The 21,123-nt window shown below is 37.3% G+C and overlaps 1 protein-coding gene across 2 annotated transcripts in view; it reads right to left on the minus strand.

Moving 5' to 3' along the window:
* The window catches only part of LOC123682021, a 594,083-nt gene that overhangs the window by 171,647 nt on the left and 401,313 nt on the right, over window positions 1–21,123 (minus strand). Inside the window, exon 2 of one of the 2 annotated variants that reach the window (XM_045620398.1) lies at window positions 20,543–20,588. The exons of the other annotated variant lie outside the window; for it this stretch is intronic. Within the exon in view, the coding sequence (XP_045476354.1) occupies window positions 20,543–20,588 (46 nt within the window). The remainder of the gene's footprint in view (window positions 1–20,542; window positions 20,589–21,123) is intronic. 2 annotated transcript variants of the gene reach the window in all.

Here is a 21,123-nt window from a genome sequence, read left to right on the forward strand (position 1 = left end):
AAGACGAATAAAAGAAGAGAAAATACCCAATATTTCGGTAATTTCACATCCTATTGAATTCAAATTGAGCTCCTTGCCAAATATTTTGAAGTTACTTCAACCTTGAAACCCGAAATCTTTCTGTGGTATAACCGAAAAGAAAACTTTCGCGGAATCTTCCAGGGTTGGATCATTCCAAAAAGTTTCTTCGAAACTTTAATACTGCGAACTCTAAGAAGTATCTAAATCTTAGCAAAATTAAACTACACGTCCTCACTGGATTCTTCACAGGGCATTGTCGCCTTAGGAAACACCTCATGATAATGGGTCTAGCAGAAAATGTCGAGTACAGTTTCTTTGGGGTGGAAGAAGACATACCAGATCACCTGGTAACGAAATGCCTCGCCATCACTTGCCAACTCAAAATCTGCTTGGGACAAGGAACTTGAAGAAGCGAGGAAGTAGTCTCCTTGAAGCCATCTCAGATACTAGAGTTCAATCACTCTGGAACTGGAAGGCGAGCTTTAGATCACGTTATGGAGAGAATAGTCCTTATGACGCACAATAGACCATTAGATCTGAGTGGAACGAAACCTCTTCATTATTTCTTAACCTCAGCGTCTTCAAGAATGTAAAAAAACCCAAGAAGTATCTTGGAAAAGAGATACCTTATAATTCAAAGATCACGAATCCGAAAGTGTTGATAATTTTGTATGTATATTATGAAGAATAACTATGACAAGATGCAAGCAAGATTTTGTGTTGATAACTTCATCTTCATCAGAACCATACAAAAATGAATTGAAAAAAAAATGAGGAATATACTGAAATCAAGTACGCCCTTGGAAGTCATACAAGGTTTTGAAAGGTGCAATTGGCCCATGATGATCATCGTTATGTTGCAATAAAATGTTCATTGTCAGTAAACAGAACATCCAATATCGTATTCCATAACAACATCTATTCCAATCTTCATCTCTGAAGACGATCAACTCAAAAAACCCGGAGCAAAAGTAAAATTCGCTCTGGAAACAATCAATCGTCCTATACCTTGGTCCCCCATCCAAGGTGTTGTGGTAGTAGGCTATTAAAGCGGTATACGCGTCACGGACGCCATAATGTATGATCTATTGATTTTAATATACATACATAATTTAACGGTTATTGTTTTCATATCCAGAACCGCGTACGTATCCGCCATAAATCAAAAGTTGCAATACCACGTGGTGCCCTCTATCGCGCAGTTATAAAGTTTTTATGTCTGCCGGGAAACAAAAGAATAGTGCCTGCTGGCGAAACGGAACGAATGGTGAGGCCATCGCTTATAAATCAAATGAACGTAATAACTTTTCTGTGCGCGACGTAAACTTTGGATATGGCTCTATGCAAATGGACGACGGGGATGGTGTTAAAGTTCCGAGATTAAAGAGTACACACATATCTGAAAAATTGCCACTTTAAAATATTGTGTTTTCGGTTCAACAGCAACTGCGCGTAGGTGACCAGGAATAATACTTCTCTATGATCTATGCAAATTTTAGGAATGAGGAACGACGTTATTATCGAGCATGTAATTGTCATAATTGAAAGCACAGGATCTTGTTAATGACGGTTAATCAGAGCTACACTACCGGACAAAAAAAAATAGAGCATTTGAGTATAACAAAAATTGTTAGCACTTTATTAAAAGGATACTCAAGCGTATTAAAACCTTTCGCAGATGTATCTAGGACTATACTCAATACTGATATTGTTTCATACCTGGGTACAAACATAAAATCATATTGTACCTACACCGTAAATTTCTTCTTCCTTTTCTTATTCTCTAAGTTGTATGCCTGCGCAATGGTACATGGTGCCTGCACACTAATTAGGGTAGGGTAAAGAAATTCTCTATTGTATCTTTCTGAGATCCCTATGAATCAGAAAGTTGTATGCACAAGTACCAAGACCATTGTTACACTAATGTAGGTACATTTATATTAAGTATTGTAACGATAATTTCGGCAAGACGCAGACATAATGTCTAATTGCTTTTTGTAGCCACAGAAAAATTTTACTCTCTTTTCCGTCTCTAATTTTTCCTATTATTTCGTTCTTATTGTTATGAATACACTTTTTATTATTGATGTTTACTCCATCTCTAGTCACAGCATTCAACAGATACAAAAAAAATAATCGAGATGTAAATGATCAGATTATTATTTTCCAAGAGTTATGTTATGCTAGTAAACCACTCTTCTAATTTCGATAAAATCTGGCGTTTTTTGTCTTTCAATAAATAGAATTACTATTTTATATTGAGTTTTTTCCGATTCCAGTTGAGCATAATATAATTGAAGGAAAATTTCAGTTCCTCTTCAATTTTACATCTAGGTTGTGTGGAATCCAATTGAATAAAAAAAAAGACGTGTTCATCGGACGCAATCTAATATAAAAACTTTCAACCACAAGCAGAAATAATTCACTTCGAAATAACCTTAAATATTCATCGTAAAACATGATGATTTATACATCGGTCTTGAAAAAAGTAAACCCGGAAATAGACGTATCTGACAATTACGTTCTCGATCCAAAAGCGTTTTCATGTTATAATATGTAAAAGAAAATTCGATACAGAATAAGTAGCGGTTGTCTGAGGTCATACATAAAAATAAATGTGATAGAAGTCTATCTCCGAAGCATATGTTGATTTCAGATAATTTAATACATAATTTTCTGAACTAGAAGAACTCGTTTTAGGCAATTTTTATTTATTTAGACATGATTTTTTAGCGAAAGGTCAAGGAACTAGAGTAATCTTGGAATTGAATGCTTAATCCGGAAGTTTCTATCTGAAATGAACAGACAAACAAAGAAAACGTTATATTATTCGTGAATTTTAAAGAGGTGGGTTTCTATGAAAGCGTTTTCAACTTACCAAGAAATATGTAGAAATATAGAGGTTTTATTGCTGAACTTTGTATTTACCTGAAACAAATAAATACATATTAATATAAATACTATGGACCTTTCATTATTTTTGTGTTCATTCAAAAATTTACAGATCTGCGATTATTATAATTATAATAGTTCAAAGAAATGTCGAAAATATTACTCGATATTCGAATCTGAAGGTCGATAAAATTTGTTCGTGTTAACTAGCTTATTCGAAGGAAGATTAATCCTTCTTGTACTTGCAAATATGTTGGTCCACCCCAATTAAATAACGTTAGAGAAGCCCTGCTAATTGTTTGGCCGAACTTTGGAGCAACCAAACTAGTTGTCGGACTTTAAACTTCCCATCTGAGGGTTATAATTCACAAGATGTTAAGGTTAGGGGTCGAATGAGTACCAATGAATTAGTAGAATCCAAAGTATCCTCTTTGTCCCTAAGCAAAACTGCAAGGGCCGAAAACAAAATGAAAAAAAAATAAGAGAAACGGGTCTTTTTTTAACGCAAACAAATTAAATTGGGAATATATTGAGTACACTTCAGCTATTGTTAACAATTTATGGTCAAATAATTGCCATGATACTACTGAGTGTACCGATAAGTATAGTTTATTTTTATATATTTTTTATGTTGTAATGGAAAAATCATCAAATTTTCTAATTTTCCTGCATTTTCTATAGATGTTTTTGAGCAAAGCCAGTTGAAAATTCCACCTTTCACTCCGGAGTCCAATCGACAGTCAGCTGAGTGGACTGCACACGATGTACCGAATCCAGACCGAGGTAAAACACAAAAGTTAGCTGGCAATATTATGGCATCAGTATTCTGGGATGCGCAAGGTATAATATTCATTGATTACCCCCAAAAGGGCCAGACCATCAACAGCGATTATTATATAGCGTTATTGGATCGTTTAAAGGATGGAATCGTTAAGAAACGGCCCCATTTGAAGAAAAAAAAAGGTGCTGTTTCATCAAGACAATGCGCCGTGTCACAAATCAATAAAAACAATAGAAAAATTGCATCAATTGGGCTTCGAATTGCTTCTGCATCCACCGTATTCGCCAGATCTGACCCCAGCGACTTTTTCCTGTTCTCAGACCTCAAAAGAATGCTCGCTGGAAAAAAATTCAGAGCCAATGAAGAAGTAATCGCCGAAACTGAGTCCTATTTTGAAGCGAAAGACAAATCGTATTACAAAAATGGTATCGTAAAGTTGGAAGATCGCTATAACCGCTGTATCGCCCTCGAAGGCAACTATGTTGAATAATAAAACCGAATTTTGCCAAAAAAAAATGTGTTTTACTATGGTAGACCGGGTCTTTTCAATTGGCCTGTTAGATGTGAAAAAAAAAACCAGATCGGATAACTTAAATATCACCTGGACAATTCTGACCTATAGCAAATCACTCTGAGAGACTTTGTTAGAGCATCTAGCCACCAAGTTTAACATCAGTCATTCCAAAATTTTCAACTTCAGTTTGTTTGAAAAAAATTGAATTTGAAATTTGATAGATGCCTGAATGAAGCGCCTAAAGGCCTTGCTTAAGCGCTTGTTAACGAGAAATTATTTAACTAATGAGATCATTCCCATCAGACGTGGAAAATTCAACATAGGGTAACTATTCCGTCTTGAAATGTATACCTTACCTATGTTCAAAAGCCAAGCTCTTTGCACCATTAAGTCAAGCAAACACCCATTAATCTTCAACGTACTGATAAGCGATAAACAGGGATGTAATTACCCCATCGTTCAACCGTTGATAGCAAAATAAGCAACGTCATGCACCCTGACGTGCGTCTTCATATTGTAAACCGCGGAATTAGACATTAGGAATGACGTCACCTAGGGGAAGAATAGTGTAACCCCTAAAAGCAAACTCGGTTCCACCACCTTCAGCCTTGGGCTAATTCGTAACAAGTAAGTAACAACCGGCAGATAATGAGTGTATGCACAAAACGGGGTGAATTGTGTGTGTTTTCACCCTTTACCACGTCTATTCGAGCATTGCCAAGGGTTGTTTTCACCCCCTTGAGCGAGACACGACAAGAAAGAACGCAGAAGCGTCCTTGCGATGTTTGTTTATTTCCTGGGTTTTTGTCTGATTTATTGAACGATGAAATTTCATATGAGAAAAGGGGAGAAGACAGGCTGGTAGTTTTTTATTCTATGTATATTTGGACAGTTCATCTTGTTCAGTTGGAGATGTTGAGAGATTGCGGTTGTCTCATCGAGAAGTTTTTTCAGAAAAAGTTTCTATTGATTTATCGTCGGAAGAATTGTTGTCCATTTCAGTGGATCTCAGAGTTCTCTTGCTCACAGTGGCACTTATTTGAAAGAAAAAATCACTTAGGATTGCAGTTCACTTAGGCAATGAGAAGATTCTTGAAGCATTGAGATTTTGTTACTCAGGCATGCTAACATACCATCCACTTCTTACCAGCATCTTAATATCATCAAGCCATATACTCGAAAATTTTGATATAGCGTTCAGAACATTATTGGTTCCAGAAAGCGCAAGATAGGCAATCTGAAAGAAGACCTAGTTCTAGGAGTGATAAGAAACAGACGGTAAAGTAAAAAACTAACAATACTCTGCCAATGAGTGTGGCACTCGGTGTGGCAGTATCCTTTGCTCCTAAAGAGTCAGAAATACATAATTCTTTGCTTTAGGTCTTCTGTTACTTTTATAGCTCAAGTTCTGATTCACGTTCAATATGTTCAAATTTATTACCAAATTTTGTCCAAATTGCAGTAAAACTCTAAATATTTAGTTACAGAGTATTTCGTATTGGACCATGTATGGCCCAAACTGGATGCTTATACAGTGTGATTGGTGATCAAAGGCTGTTGAATGGCTAACCACAACATGGATAACTAGGGATTCATCGAGCCAAGAAGCTTGACATTTTGACCAACTACTTGACATAAAAATCAATCTCGTGAAAAATGACATACTCGACTTGATTTTAGATATTTATTGATTGACTTGATATCAAGCTACTTGATATTACTTGAGCTTGATATGCACTTGTCGCACGGTATATATTTCTGCAATCTCGTGCGCGCTTAGACTAAATAAGGGAATTCATCGAGCGCCGAGAAACTGAAGTATTCGTCAGTTTGACTTTTTAAGTAGTTTTCTCACATTTCTATGAAATCTATTGGTAAATTTTGGTAGTTTTAGAAATATCTTTCCAAACTTGGCCAAAATGGCCAACGATTTTTCATCAATGCCAGTATCTTCAGCTCCTGTTGAAAGACAAATTTCCAGAGCTGCTCTCAGAGTCACAAAAACTCGCAATACGTTAGGCGACAAATCTATAAGATGCCTCATGTCTCTTAGATCGTGAATGGAAAATTATGTAATCAAACAAAGGCTGGAGGTTTCTCAATATAAAGAAAATATATTTTTCATTATTATTCATTTTGTTATGATTTATATTGATTTAGTTCATGTTTCTATTTCGAAAAAGCTGATATTTTCGGTTCTTTTAAGCCATAAGTTTAATAAAATAAAAGGTGTTTTATGCAAGGTTCGTTCTCATTTCATTTTTTATGGATGTGATACTACAAAATAAAACTGATTCAAATATTGATTAATAAATACTTGATTTGAAATCAAGGCAGATAGCATGACAATCAAGCCAAGCCTTGAATCCCCAATCACCCAATCGGCATATGTTCTAAAGATTCCATGGTCTGTTGGCTTCAATTCTTTTGCCAACTGTGGATAGATATGCAACTCTAAATGAAAATACGCCATAGCATGCCATAAGGGATACCCAAATATTATGCGCGCCAAGGAATGGAGAACTTTGGATCTCCTGCAACAATTTCACTCATAGAATCATTATTAGTGAAGAAAGTTTCCCCAATTTTCACATATGCAGCAATAGATAAACTATCCATATTCACATATACATAAATAACCTAGTACGAGGAATGAAAATGTTCCAAAATTTCATCAGCCTAGCCACACACAACATGAATAACAAACAAAGGACTGAGAGAGTCTAAATGAAAAAAATTTTCACCAGTTTTCCATTCATACAACCCGAATGCATCAAATATCAAAGAGATACACTGGATCTATTCCACCTAGTTGATTCCAGCCATTACCGCTCCCATCTAAAAATGTCGAGTAGACGCAGAAAAATTACCATTATTAATATCCGGGGATCAGTCGGAGAGCAACCTGCTCATAAATATGGAGCACGTTCAACATTCGGTAAGGCCAGACATTCAAAGTTATCAAACTTTCGACGATGAGAGTTCAAAGGGAAATTTCGAGTAGTATTTGTCGAACGAGTTTTTCACCATAGCCGAACGAAATTGTTAGGAAATTGTGTAACTTTTTCCATCTGCTTTAATAAACGTTGAAAGTTTCCACCTCTTTATGTAAGAGAGCAGCATACTTGGCATTTTTCTTAGTCGTCGAAGGTATTCGCAACCGCGTGATTCTTCGGTGTTATTTTGTCCTGGCATTATGACAAACGTCTTGCCGGTTCCGAGAGTTCGGAAAGCGGATGCTGAGTGTCAATTTTGGAAGATATAAGCTGCTGAAACAGGAAACGGAATACTTTGAAGAGAATTTTTATCGATACAAAATGGTTTACGAAATGGTGAATGCGAATGCAATATCGGAAGCTAGAATTAGAACTTCAGGAATCAGAAACACTTCATGATATAAGTTTTGGGCCTTACCAGTAAAACACATAATTTCTTCTTATAAGTTATAATTTCTTTTATATTGATTTGAAGTAAGCAACCAATCCTACAAAAGAATCTGAAACTCAATGGATAACTTTTAAACCACCATGAAATTTATAAATAGAATAAGTATTCACCAAGTGGTCGATCATTTCTTCTACGCCTCACCCACATGGTGGGCTTTCAATAGAATGACATTTGAAGAGCATACTATTGCAACTACCATGACCAGTCCTAAGCCGATTTAAACTAGACCAAATTTTCCTGCGAAGATTGAAACCTGGAACTTTCTCTGAAGGATCAACGATTAAACTTTTGTTTGAGACATTAAAAGAAATACATTCCAAACGCCAAATTTCCTTGTCACTCTCATTAGATTGATGGAAATTGTTAATCCATAAAGGTTAACGTGACTTTAATCTGGCAGTTACAGTACCTGGGAGAAAAGATACAATTGGAAATGAGTTCGAGTAGAAATGAAATTTATCCCAAGGTTTCTTGACTGCAACCTGTCTACGAATATGAGATAGCCAATGTGAAGGTTTGTTTCTCAAAAAAAAATTAAGCTGTGCATAAATTTCATGAACAAGAACACTATTACACCAAAGAGAACAGTATTCAGCAGCAGCAAAAACCAAAGCCAAAGCTACCGTACGAAGGGTGCTGGCATCAGAACCTCATGAAGAATCAGCTAATTTTTGAAGACTGTTACTCCTCAACTTCAATTTCACACGCATTTTCCAAGTGGACCTTGAAATTCAAAGAAAAATCAATTTTAACTGCAAGATATTTATGAGGGCAATAATTATGATTTAAGACGGAATAATTGAAAGATTCTTTCAATTCTCTATATTACTTTTGATTATCTAAATGAAAACAGGAAACTTTTGTTTTGTTTGGATTAAGTCATAAATGCCACTCACATTTATACTTCTTTATATGTTTATTCATGTTAAACTTCATATATACATATTTTATGTATCTATTTTTTTCTCTGTTGACTTTTCCAAAATAATGTAAATGAATGTTCATAATGGAATAAAAATTTATTATTGTTATTCTTACTGAGTTTCTGACTCCCAACTGAAAGAATTATCGAAAATAATCAACAAATCCCGCCATCCCCCTAAAACGAAAGCCTGAAATCGAACTCCGGAAAAAAAAACGCGCCAATATAAAACACACAAACCTTTCGCATCGTCCAAACCGACGGAAATCAACACTTTCGAACCAATGAGGCCGCAATCGAACCGCCTAATTCGCCTACAAACGAAATGAAAATCGCCGACCGTTCCCCATAGTTTTTTTTCCAATTCCGCGCGCGGCCCCACTATCGGATTTCTCGTACGGCCAGCCTCGTACGCGGATCCTTTGAACCGACATGTGGGAGCGCGCGCGAAATCGAATTTCTATGGTGCGCTCGTATAAATTGAAAGCGTCACGTGACCCGTGACCGTACGCGGGGAAATAATCGTACCGTAACGCCAATGAAAATTCGAAACATCGGAATATTTCCCATGATATTTTTCGCCGGTGACGGTTTTTCGACCCCCGGAGCAGAGGCGATGGATACATTGTCCGAGCTTTATTGAGGTTTTCCGATATTTGTGCCGGAATATGGATGTTGCGGAAGATAAATATTGATATGTTTGCGAGAGGAAACTGATACGGGTGGGATCGACTAGGTTAGGTTGAAATGTATGGATCGTTTGGCTACAAAGTAGCCTTTTAGAGCTTCGAGAAGTTTGATCTTGTGTTCTACAATTTCAGAAGAGATCACTGTGTAGTAACTCTCTGGAGGACTGTCGGATGGCGCTGCATGCTGCGCAATACTCGGCAGAACGGCACCACTTGGTTGCCAACTCTTTTTGGAAAATTCACTCCACTCGTGAATGAATATGGGAAATCATCTAAGGTAGTGAACAGCGCTTAGCCTTGATGAAGAATTCTTCAGTGGTCCCCGCTCAAATCACAATTATCACGAAGAGAAAGTACGCTTAATATCTTGGTAGAGATCATCTCGACAAAATACTGACAGCTTTGTCTTACTGATTCAAGAGGATTGCTCAAGAAGCCTGCTTCTCACGCTGGCCTGTAAGAGTTCACCTGTTTTTAAGTTCGAATAGCAGAGTCTGCGAATTCCATCCACCGAATGGACTATGGGGTTTCCTATCAGCAGTCCCGCAATGAACAGAAGCTGAATTTGTGGCAGCTGCATAAGATTCTTCGTGTAGTTTAAAAAGACTTCACGAATATTTTTATTCACACAAATCTCCAAAGAGATATCCGATTCCTGAGCTCCTATCGGTACCCTGTAGTGTTCTTTTCCAAAATCACGAATGCATTGAAATGCGTGATGTTGTTTTCAGTTGATTGACTCATTCATTGCTTTCAATACCACAACGTACTGGCATCCAGAGCGAAGTCACTTTGTTGCCTTTAGACAGATATCTAATGGCACTTCCAGGTAGCACCAACACCAGCACAACAATAATTCACACCCGTGATGTTGTTGCCGTCTTATTCATTGGCTTATCACTATGCATAAGCATCCAGAGCAAACTTATTCTGCTGCCTATAGATAGATATTTTATGGTATAATGACTCTCCAAAGCAGCAAAGAGATTGTCACGTGATTGATGTCCCTCTCTTGATAATGTATTTGAGTACCTTTTCAAGGTTCTTCTTAAGATGCCCTTAGCACACCTACTGACAGCTATCGTTTCTGCCTGCAAGACAAAGAGTTCCTCAATGAATGACGTATGAAGACACCTTAAAGCTTTATCCTAGACACTCCAAATACCTACTCAAGTAACGTATCACATCGAGCCTTTCAGTCTGGATTGAACGTTCAGATGACATCGAATTGTAGACACATATTTCGCTAGCAAGTTATTGCACAATCCACACCTTCATCACAAGGCTCACCCAGTAGTTTCCACTCCAATATTGCCACCACTAGAACCTGCCACACTTTGATCTTCCTGCAGAAGTTTGAACCCCAGGTAACAAACTACAACATACAATATTCTGAAGAGATAATCCTGTTACCTACTCGGCTCAAGTTTGCTAGATAGATAATTATATGGCAAGGACCCTCGATTTCCCTCCACACAAAGGGTTATAGCGATCCATCCTTATTCCGCCTCTGAATAATTCAATCTACTGCGAACTCTCTGTTTGTCATGTGGCCGTAGCTCGGACCTAATTATGAAATCGGCAATTCTCTGTGTGACGAAGTTGAATTATGATTATAACGGTCTACAATATTGTTGTTATGTCAATATATGCTCCACGGGCCAATCATTATTGTCATCTGATTGTACAATTACAGCGACGAGCAATGCTCTCGAAATTGAAATTGATGTGTAATCGATTGTCATTTTTCCATTTGTTATGATTGGATTCCGTTATGCGCACATCGGATCGCAGTGGAGGCTGGATCTGTTGTTTAGCCGGTTTTGTAATTTGCCTTTCCATTTCACTGTGTATATTAAAATCGTTATCTTCGGGTAATTATACTAGTATTATACTTTTGGTGAAGGACTTATGTTCTATCTTTGCTATCTACAACTTTCTCTCCTCTTTGTGATCTCCAAGAAGTGCCTTTACTAGAAAGAAGAGTGTAGCAGTTATAACTGTTACCGTCCCTTCAGGCAACTCAAAAGTGTCAATGATAAAGATGTAGTGTTTCTGTAGTTGTGTTGAGATGGAGAACCTTAGCATTATATGGCCTAGCCAATGTTCCCTGCTGTCCTGGAAATGCCGTAATACCATAAACCAACTGGCTAGAGGCAACAAAGTGACTCTTTCATGGTTGCCTGGCCACCGTGGCATCGGAGGCATTGGAGAGACCGATGAAATTGCAAAAAAGGTAACATGGCAAAAGGCAAAGTGAACTCAGAAGTGAGGAGACCTTCTGGAAGAATACACCCAGACTTGCACCAGCAAAAATCTTTCTGGAATTTTCGTCGTTCTACATCAAGGAGCTTCTGTAGCTGCCACGAGTAATAAAAAAGGATAGAGGGAGCATATGTCATTTTCATTAAGCAAATTTTATCCCCAACATGAACTATCAAATTTGACAGGAAGCGCGCGGAAATGAAAACATATAAGTGATACGATATATATTTCACTCAATTCGCGAGGTTCTCCACAAAGAACGCAGTTCCTATGTCCCAAAGTGAATCAACGTTTCATATTAACTCAAATAATATTGAAATAAATACCTAAATATATCAGAAATTCAGAAAACAAACTTCAAGCACGCCAAACGACGTGAAACAAGCGATGACACCAGAAGAGCAAAAGTTACCAAACCTTGGATTTCAGCAGGTAGATACAGATAATAATGAATATTCTGCTTATTATAAATTCGACAATTAGGAAAAATATCGTATTTCAAATTTGAAATTTGCATATTCAATCGGGAATCACTCAAATAACAATATTTTATTCAATATAATATAAATTCATAATCATATAGTTAAATTGTGGATTTGAAAGTATATTACAATCCAACAACGTAATCTAACCATGTTGGGGCATGTAAAAATTGCGTATACTTCCTCTATCTATTTTGATTACTCTATACTACTGACAATGCCCTGTCAGTAAAACTATCATTTGTGCCAAATGTATCTGTCAGTAAATGAAACATTTTAAGGATTTGTCAATTGGAGAAATGCTGTACAAATGTATTGAATTGTATAAGAAGCACACAAACCTAAGCAGGGACCGTATTCTCGACAAGTGATCTTTCAAAACGTATACGTTCATTCAGTGTTCAGAGCACTGAAAGGACGTATACGTTTTGAAAGATCACTTGTCGAGAATACGGTTCCAGGCCGGTCCTTAATACTCATGATGTGATAAGCTAAAGCTTATCGGGATTTTTTTCAGAGTATCTAACAATTTGAAAGATCTCCTTTAGGAATGATTGAGCACGGTGTTAGAACAGAATCTCAAGAATGTTCGCAGTTCTGAGAGACCAAATGTTAATCAAGAGATCCCAAAAATCTAATCTAATAGCGATGAAAACTAGAGGGAGAGGCATAAAAAATGAACAACCAGTACCACCGGATGATCAAGTATGAAATATACAAGCCTGAGAATCATCCTAACATACATAATTCTATATTCAATAAAAACTAAAATGGAAGGAGAAAAACTTTAAACACCAATAACGAAAAAAAACATCTGATATCAGGTCAAAATGAATCCTTAGATTGAAGAAGAGAATAATCACCCAGCTAAGTCAATTCCCACAATAAAAAGCCATAACCTCCACACTTAAATCCATTCACCATTTCCAACTCATCTGCTCCGCCTTGGCCCCATAAAAAACTCGAAAGTTCCAGATATCTCCAAGGAATAAATCCTCTTTTTATTCCCGCCAAAGACTTCGATGCCTTACGAATTGAACCGGACGAAATTTCTCCTAGACGGAACTAAAAAAGATCATGAAGCAATCCCGAAATAATTGCCCTGTATATTAAGGGCGGTCGGAGATATGCTCGGAGATCCTTTTGCGCGCGAGGATAGATAGCGGAAATGCATTTTTCATCAGGGGGTATTCATACGACGGTACTCGGAGTGAATGAAGAAATACTTTCCTACTACGTCGTATTCCGCCAATCTGGAATTTAATGAATCTTCCATTCCAGGGCCGTAATAACGTTGTACCGTGTAATTTTCATCTTGACTAATGCTACACGTAGCCATAAAACCTCAAGTGCATTGTGTAGGTACGGGTCATAAAAGAAATTAAAACGTAGCCGGTAGCTACGCTAAACGATGGAACACGGTGAGAGACGTCATGGGACTTTACGGGTTGAATATATCGATGTATGTTTTATGTTTTACAGCTCGTTCTTTGATGTTTTCAGCTTGTATATACGTGGAAGTCAGAAATTGGAACGCTTTTGTTTGAGAGGAGGATATGATTATGGGATGTTGTACAGGTTGAAAAATGTAGAATGAGGTGTTATCTGGAGGAGCTTGAACCCTAGGTTGTTTGTTTAGAATTGCAGATGGGATAGACAGAATTTTACGATTCCAAAACTGTCGGACGTAAAAGGTGTTTCAACTTGACGCGGCTCACAAGACAGTCATGATCGCTATGCCAAGTCAAAGTTTGATACATATGTGGCGACAAAAAGCAATTAGACATAATGTCTGTGTATAGCCGAAATTGTCTTCACAATACACAATATAAATGTACCTGCATTAGTGTAACAATGGTCTTTGGTGGTACTTGTGCATACAACTTCCTCATTCATAGTGTTCTCAAAAAGATACAATACAGAATATCTTTTCCCACCATACTTAGTGTGCAGGCACCATGATACCATTGCACAGACATAAAACTTAGAGAATAAGAAAAGGAAGAAGAAATTCACGGTGTACAATATGATTTTATGTTTGTAACCCAGGTATAAAATCTCAATTTGGAGTAGCTCTAGTCTGCCTGGACCTCTCCAAACCTTCACTTTGTAAACCGAATTGTGACTCGTCCGAAAAAAGTACGTTGCGCCATTGTGATGAAAGCCAGTCTTGGTGATGTTTTGCCCATTGCCGACGGGTAACTCTATGTCCAGGTGATAGCAAAAGTATTCTTAAAGGTCTTCTTGCTCTTAAATTCGAGGAATGTAACCGTCTCCTTATGCTAATTGTTGAGACTACCCGTCTATAGGCCCTCAAAAAATGACCTCGAAGGGCTGTTACAGATACCGTTCGATTCCTTCGAGTAAAATTTGTGATATAATGATCTTCCCTTGCAGATGTTACTCTGGGTCGACCAGGCACCGGTCTCCAGGCAACACTGCTAGTTTCCAGGAAAAGTGCCACTATGCGCCTTAGTGAAGTCCTTGGAATATTCAAAATTTGCGCAGTCTGGTAGTTCAACAGAGATTTTTGATGTAGGGCTACTATTCTTGCTCGGTCAAACTGAGAAATTGGATGTCCCGGCATTTTTCACGGAATATTTTCAATTTGACTACTCTCGTTATTCGCTGATCAACTTCGAATACACCTGTATTCTACAGAACAAGAAACATTTTTGCTGGTTTATTGTTTTCATTTCAATGATAAGATAGTGAAGATTCCACACAAGAAGACTTAGAATTGGTCATACACGATGTACCCACTCATACATACTGTAGAAAGAACCCCCACCACAGTGCTCTTCTTGTAATGTCCAAGTACGAGTCAAGCATATAATAACAGAATGTCCGCTTCATTAAAACCAAAGGAAATCCTGTATACTTAGCTCCAAAATGGAAGATGCCCTTAACATCAACAGACCAGAGGCTTTCAACAAAATATTATTTGTTGTAGAACATTTTTGTGAATGAGATGTAAATTTCATTGTACCAAAATCGCTAATGACCCAGGTGTCGAAGCGAAAATTTATGAATAAATAAATAAAACAACACATACGAGGCAACCAGACAGACATCCTTCAATACCGGCCACACCAATTTTTTGCCAATCTCAATCAAGTTGTTACGTGTTCAAAGTTTGTTATGAAATTTTGCATCATTTGAGGTTAATGCTATTGTTTATATTTCGATCTGCGTGCATTAGCGCTACCGGTGTCAACTGTCGGTCATCTATATTCAAGTGAGAAAAATTGAAGGCCCCACGTTGGGCGCCAAAATGAGTAACCTCCGCTTACACATATACCGTACCAAATTCTCTGTAGGATATCGACGTTTTTATACCGGATCCAACATCTGGATTATAATCCGTATCCGCTACAAAAAACCGGATATTCCGCCGCAAACTTGATCCCGAATATAATTATTTGTCGTTCCCGCTCCGGACCAACCCCCCACCACCACGTTTCGGTCCATTAATTGCGCCCCCTGCAGACTCAATCCCAACTCTCGCTTTTCGCCAAAAACCAATTAGAGTGACTTATGTTTGTCATGACCCGGTATATTAATTGGGTACGGTTTGCTCGTCCCATATTAATTATCGACTAACTCGTAATTAAATCTCGCAAATTGGAACTGTATAAGACGGGAGGAGAACGCGGTACAAAGAAAATAAACCGTGTTCTTTCTGCCAGAATTTTCCGCAGTTAGAATACGGTCGCGGGTTGCTTTCAACGTCTTGATTATTATTGGATGAAATGATAGCGCGAGGGGATTTTGATTATTTCGTTTGTGTTTGTAGTCTCGTCTTGATTTATAATTGCGAGGAATGTGAGGAGTAAAATTGGTGGAAAATGCTGAAAAAACTTAGATATATAGATATCGATGGGGATGTATATCTTTACAATCCGTGGGTCTTTGTTGACATTGACAGTTGACATTTTCATAGGTGACGTTTGCACCATTTGATAATTGTCTTTGGAATTGTGCGATACCTTACGGTGTATGGGTATAATTAATCAAATCAACAATTTATTCACCTGTATCTAAACTCAATTAACTTTTTCCACTCTATTCAATATATAGTCATAATTGTTGTCCCCCTGACAGTTTTTCTCTCTTCTTTTATCTCCCGAGTTTCTCGGTGTTGCATCTAATTCCACTTCTCATATTTGTTGTCCCCATCCCATGCAAGTTTCCTCATCGTCCCCGTTGCCCGGTCTACTACAAACTGCTCCAACGACTCTACCCTCAAATAATTCCTTATCTCTTCATTTCTCCTTCTGTCGAATCTTGTCAGTCCCTTCACTCTTTTCAGAAATATCATTCTATCGCCTCGAATTTAATTTTTTTCATCCATATTCCACGTCTCACATATGTGTGATATTAACAGTGTTATTTTCTTCTTCTTTATTGCTCCTTTTCTGAGAAATTCTCTATTCGTTGTGAAATAAAGTTAACTGGCTTTTTCTATTCTCCCTTCAATAATTGGCTTCCATTGGTTCCGATGTTTCAATTTATTCCTCTTTAATTTTCAACTTCAACTCACTGATTACCAATACCTTTGTCTAAGCTAAATAAAGCTCATTTATTTTCATTTTTTTGAAATTTATTTCTATACCATATCTCCACAATTTCTTCCACATACCCACATTTTTATTCCTCTTTTTGTTAATTGCAGTGTTTAACAAATATAATCAATTCTCTTCATATTTCTGTTGCCAAATATTAGACTATCTGTGCGTCCAAAGGATCAGAGTCATTCATATTTTATTCCAAGCCTATCGAATCGAAATGAAAAATTCGAACTTTAGTTTAGTGTCAGTGGGCCTACCAATGTATATAACAGCCTCAACATTTTATCGGAATTTGGTGAAACTTTGTCTGGGAATTTCATTATATCTGAATATCTCGCTCACTTTAAGTACGATTTTGATGAAATTACTCACAAGTAATCGGATTAGGTCGAAAATGATACCATAACAGTTATTCTTTTGGATATAGAATGTTCGTTTGAGCAACAATAAAAACGAAATGATGAGAAACTCAATATTTCAAGTTTGATTTTTATGAAATTTCGTACAAATAATAGGACTAGACCGTATATGAGAGTTACAGTTCTTATGGTGATTCAATATACGTTCAGCATGCGAAACGTGAATTAAACGGAAACTCAATAGCTCGAGTTCTCCAAATATTATTTTGATGAAATTTGTAAGGGCAATGCGGGTTTTCAGCACAGATGCGACCATAACAACCTCAGTTCAGTCGGTGGTATCATCTGTGTTCAAGATATGCAAAAGTGAAATTTACTCAATTACTCGCGTTTTCCGAGTCCAATTTTGATGAAATTTGGTAAGAGTAATGCAGTTTGAATTGTAGATGGTCCAATAAACATTTCTATCCTCTCAAGTGAAAGGTGTGTTGAGCATGGAAAAACGTGAAATTCTGAGGATCTTTTTATCTCATAATCTACTGACACGAGTTTGATGAAATTTGGATGTATTGAGAATTTCAGAACAAATAAACAGTATTTTCTCATTTCAATTGACATTTGTAAGAACTATGCGAGTTTTGAGCGTAGATGTGGCTCAATCGGATGTAAAATCTGTATGCAAGACATGCAAACGTGAAATTTCCGGGGACGCAAAAACTAACGTTCTACGAGTCAAATTTTGATGAAATTTGGTATGAGTAATGCGGTTTGAATAGTAGATGGTCTCATATCTATTTCTGCTCCCTCAGGTGAAAGATCTGTGTTGAGCATGAAAAAACGTTAAATTCTGGGACCTTTATATCTCATGATCTACTAATACAAGTTTGATGAAATTTGAAAAATAGGAATTTCAGAACGAATAAACAGTATTTCTCATTTCCTAAGCCGCTCTCTTTCAAGAATCTCGTAATACAGGATGACTCATCAACATCACTCCAACCCGAGATCAACCACCAACTCTCTGTCTCTCTCTCCTTCCCACTCGCAAATAATCGCTAATGACCTTTTCGCCGACGTCCAAAGCCGATATTTCTCGCCGTCACGACGGCGGTCTGGCACGTCGGAGACTCCCGCTTTAAATTGCCGAAAGATTTACCGGACTAGTTCTGGCGGTCGGCCTGCCCATCCGCCCGGGCGTCGGGCAAAAAGCCCGGGCGGTTGGACGCCTGGGTAGGTAGCGGGCGCTTCTGAAATTAAGTCCTCATTTTCCGTGGACCGATTGTTCCCTCCCAGACCGCGATGTTGGGGGTGGGAGGCAAGGGACGCCGGGCGTCGGTTTCCTTTGTGGGATGAAAGATGAGGGAGACGGAGGTGTCTGGGAGGATAAAGACGTCTGTTAGAAATTATTGTTTCATAGAGAGGCGGGGGGAGTTTGAGGTCACTGGGATTATTTGTGAGAGGTTTGGCGCTGGTTTTTTTATGAGTTTTGGCATTTACTGCGTAGGTCATTAGCCTGTCACGATTGAAACATTCAAGCGGAATGAAGAGAACTATAAAAGAAAAACATAAATATAAACAAACAAAACCACGAAATAGAAATACAGATAAAATCGTAGGAATATAGATAAAACTATTGTATGTATTGACAAAATTATAACAAACAGCATGGAGATAAACTTCTATATTAACACTAAAAGCTAAATATCGACGACATTTGGTTTCAAAAAGACGCCGCAACTTGCTATACAGCGCGCTTAACCATCAATTAAATGCAAAATCAATTTGGTGACAACTTTATTTCCAGAAGTGATTTTGTTAACTCGCCACCTCGTTCGTGTGACTTATCATATTTACAAAACAAATGCCATAGAATACTCCACCAGATTATAATAACAAATCTCAATTTCAACAATATTTCTATCCCCATTATAACCATTTCTACACTCCACATTTTTTAAAAAAACTTTAGCAACCTAAGTCTTTAAAGCAGCGGTTATTGACTATCGAAATTGCGTATTCTCTTCGAATCTAATGGCCTCATTGCTCCAATACCTCAACCAGCACAATAATCACAACTCAACTCTTTCCTTCTACCACTAGATAAACTTAATTCCTTTTTTATGATAATACAGCGATACTCGAAACTGACGTGTTGAATATATGAATTTTCTACGGTAGATACTTATACCTATCGAAAAAACCACATTGGAGCTAATTCGCGGATAACAGAATCGCGGCCACGTTACGATACATAACGTTAGCACCTCATCAGGGTCAACGTAACTCAGGACTATACGAAAAATGGTGCCGCTGACTTTTTCGGACCAGTTTCCAGATATTGAATGCTAATTATGCCCCATAATGATTTGCTAAATATGCAACATTGTTATCTTCTTTATTTGTGCCGGCAATTAGGATCCTCCGAGCGTTGGGAAGTGTGAATTGTAAATTGGATAGGCGATAAGTTGACTAGCACGGGTTGAAGGTAAAATTCGTTAGAAATAATAAGGCGCCCGAGTTCGGAGATTCTAGTCTACAGTTCTCCATCACGGAAGCGAATCGTATCGTGAAAATGATAGTCAATAAGACTGAAACTTTGTGTGATTTATTTAACTGAAATAAAATCAATTTTAACAATTTCCTTAACTGTAGGAGTAAAGAGACATAATTCGTAACGTAGGAAGACACCGTAACTCTTTTTCATTCTTTATCGTAATGGCTTTCAGATACTTTCACTTCATTTTGGTAGTCCTGTTTCCCAAATCTCGCGTCATCTCAATTTTGACACCATGGACCTATCCCATGAGAATCTATTGAGTATCTAATCACATAGACGTACAACTTTGCTTCCGCTGTTTTTTTTCCTGGAATTCGAGGTTTTATTGTGAAAAACTGGTTATACGTTTATGATTCAAAGTATTGTCCATCGCTGTCCACTACTTTCTCCCATCTTTCGGGCAGCGTACGGCACCCAATTTCCTTGTTTCTGAATCATTCCCATGACTTTCAGGCGTTTTGAAATGGCTTGTTGCATAACTCCAATGATACTGTCAATTCTTGTCACGTTTGACATGAGTCTTGATCAAGTAATGCCTCCAATTTTGCATCTTCGAAAATCTTTTCTCTTTCACCGCCATGCTGGTCTTCGACGTCAAAATCACCATTATTGAAGCGTTGAAACAACTCTCGGCACATTCTTTCACTAATAGCAGCCCCACCATAGGTATTTGAGGCATTTGATGAGCCTCAGCCGCAGATTTCTTCATAGTTAAGCAGAAAATTAAAAGCTCCCGTGAATTACTACAATTTGGCTCGTAAGCTGACATGTTTAATCGAGAATAACTTGATGATGCAGACACAAATCTACTAAAATTTTGATGGCGTTATGTTAAAAAATAAAAATACCTAAGCTTATTGTATGACACTTACCGCTAAAGCCATCTATTGCAAAACGGCGGAAGCAAAGTTGTATACATTCGAATAAAAGCTGATGAAAGCTTGATGGCAGACTCGTACATTTTTTCTCGATGTTTTTTTTGTCTTATTAAAATTAACTTGTTTACCATAATAGTTAATTAATCGAATTATATATTCCTTACCTGCAACTGGAGATAACTTTCTCATAACACACCATCTCGATTTCCACTAAAACAAAAATCAATTTATGAAACAATAATTCTTCAGTTTTATTCGACCAAACACTGCTGATATTATACAAAATATGCACGTTGATTGGAGCTTTGTTAATTCCGATGAACAATCTGGTTGGCTGGCAATAGCATGTAGAGATTATCAATATGGCATTTTTCATTAAAACATAACAAACAATTTGATGAAATGCTTTGAAAATCGGTTTGCTGTTCAATTGAAAATTGATGGGAGATTTTTATAGTTCATATATATTGAAAATAACGGATTATTCAACTGCTGTATGTCGGTTTATTGAGAGAGAATAAATATACCCATGTTTTGAATTTATTATAATTTTTGAATTACAGATAGGATTCTTGGTATCATCTTCGTTTTCGATTAATCGCATAAAACTTTTGAGATATATGAGACAGGACGGGAAGTTAGAAGAATTTTAAACAGAAAATGAGATATCAAAAGATTCAAAGCGGTAGCTTCAGTAGAGCTTTTACGATTCATTAACGTACATTTCTACTTATACGTGATTATA

This window comes from Harmonia axyridis, chromosome 6 (genome assembly GCF_914767665.1).
Source record: "Harmonia axyridis chromosome 6, icHarAxyr1.1, whole genome shotgun sequence".
Taxonomy (NCBI): Eukaryota; Metazoa; Arthropoda; class Insecta; order Coleoptera; family Coccinellidae; genus Harmonia; species Harmonia axyridis.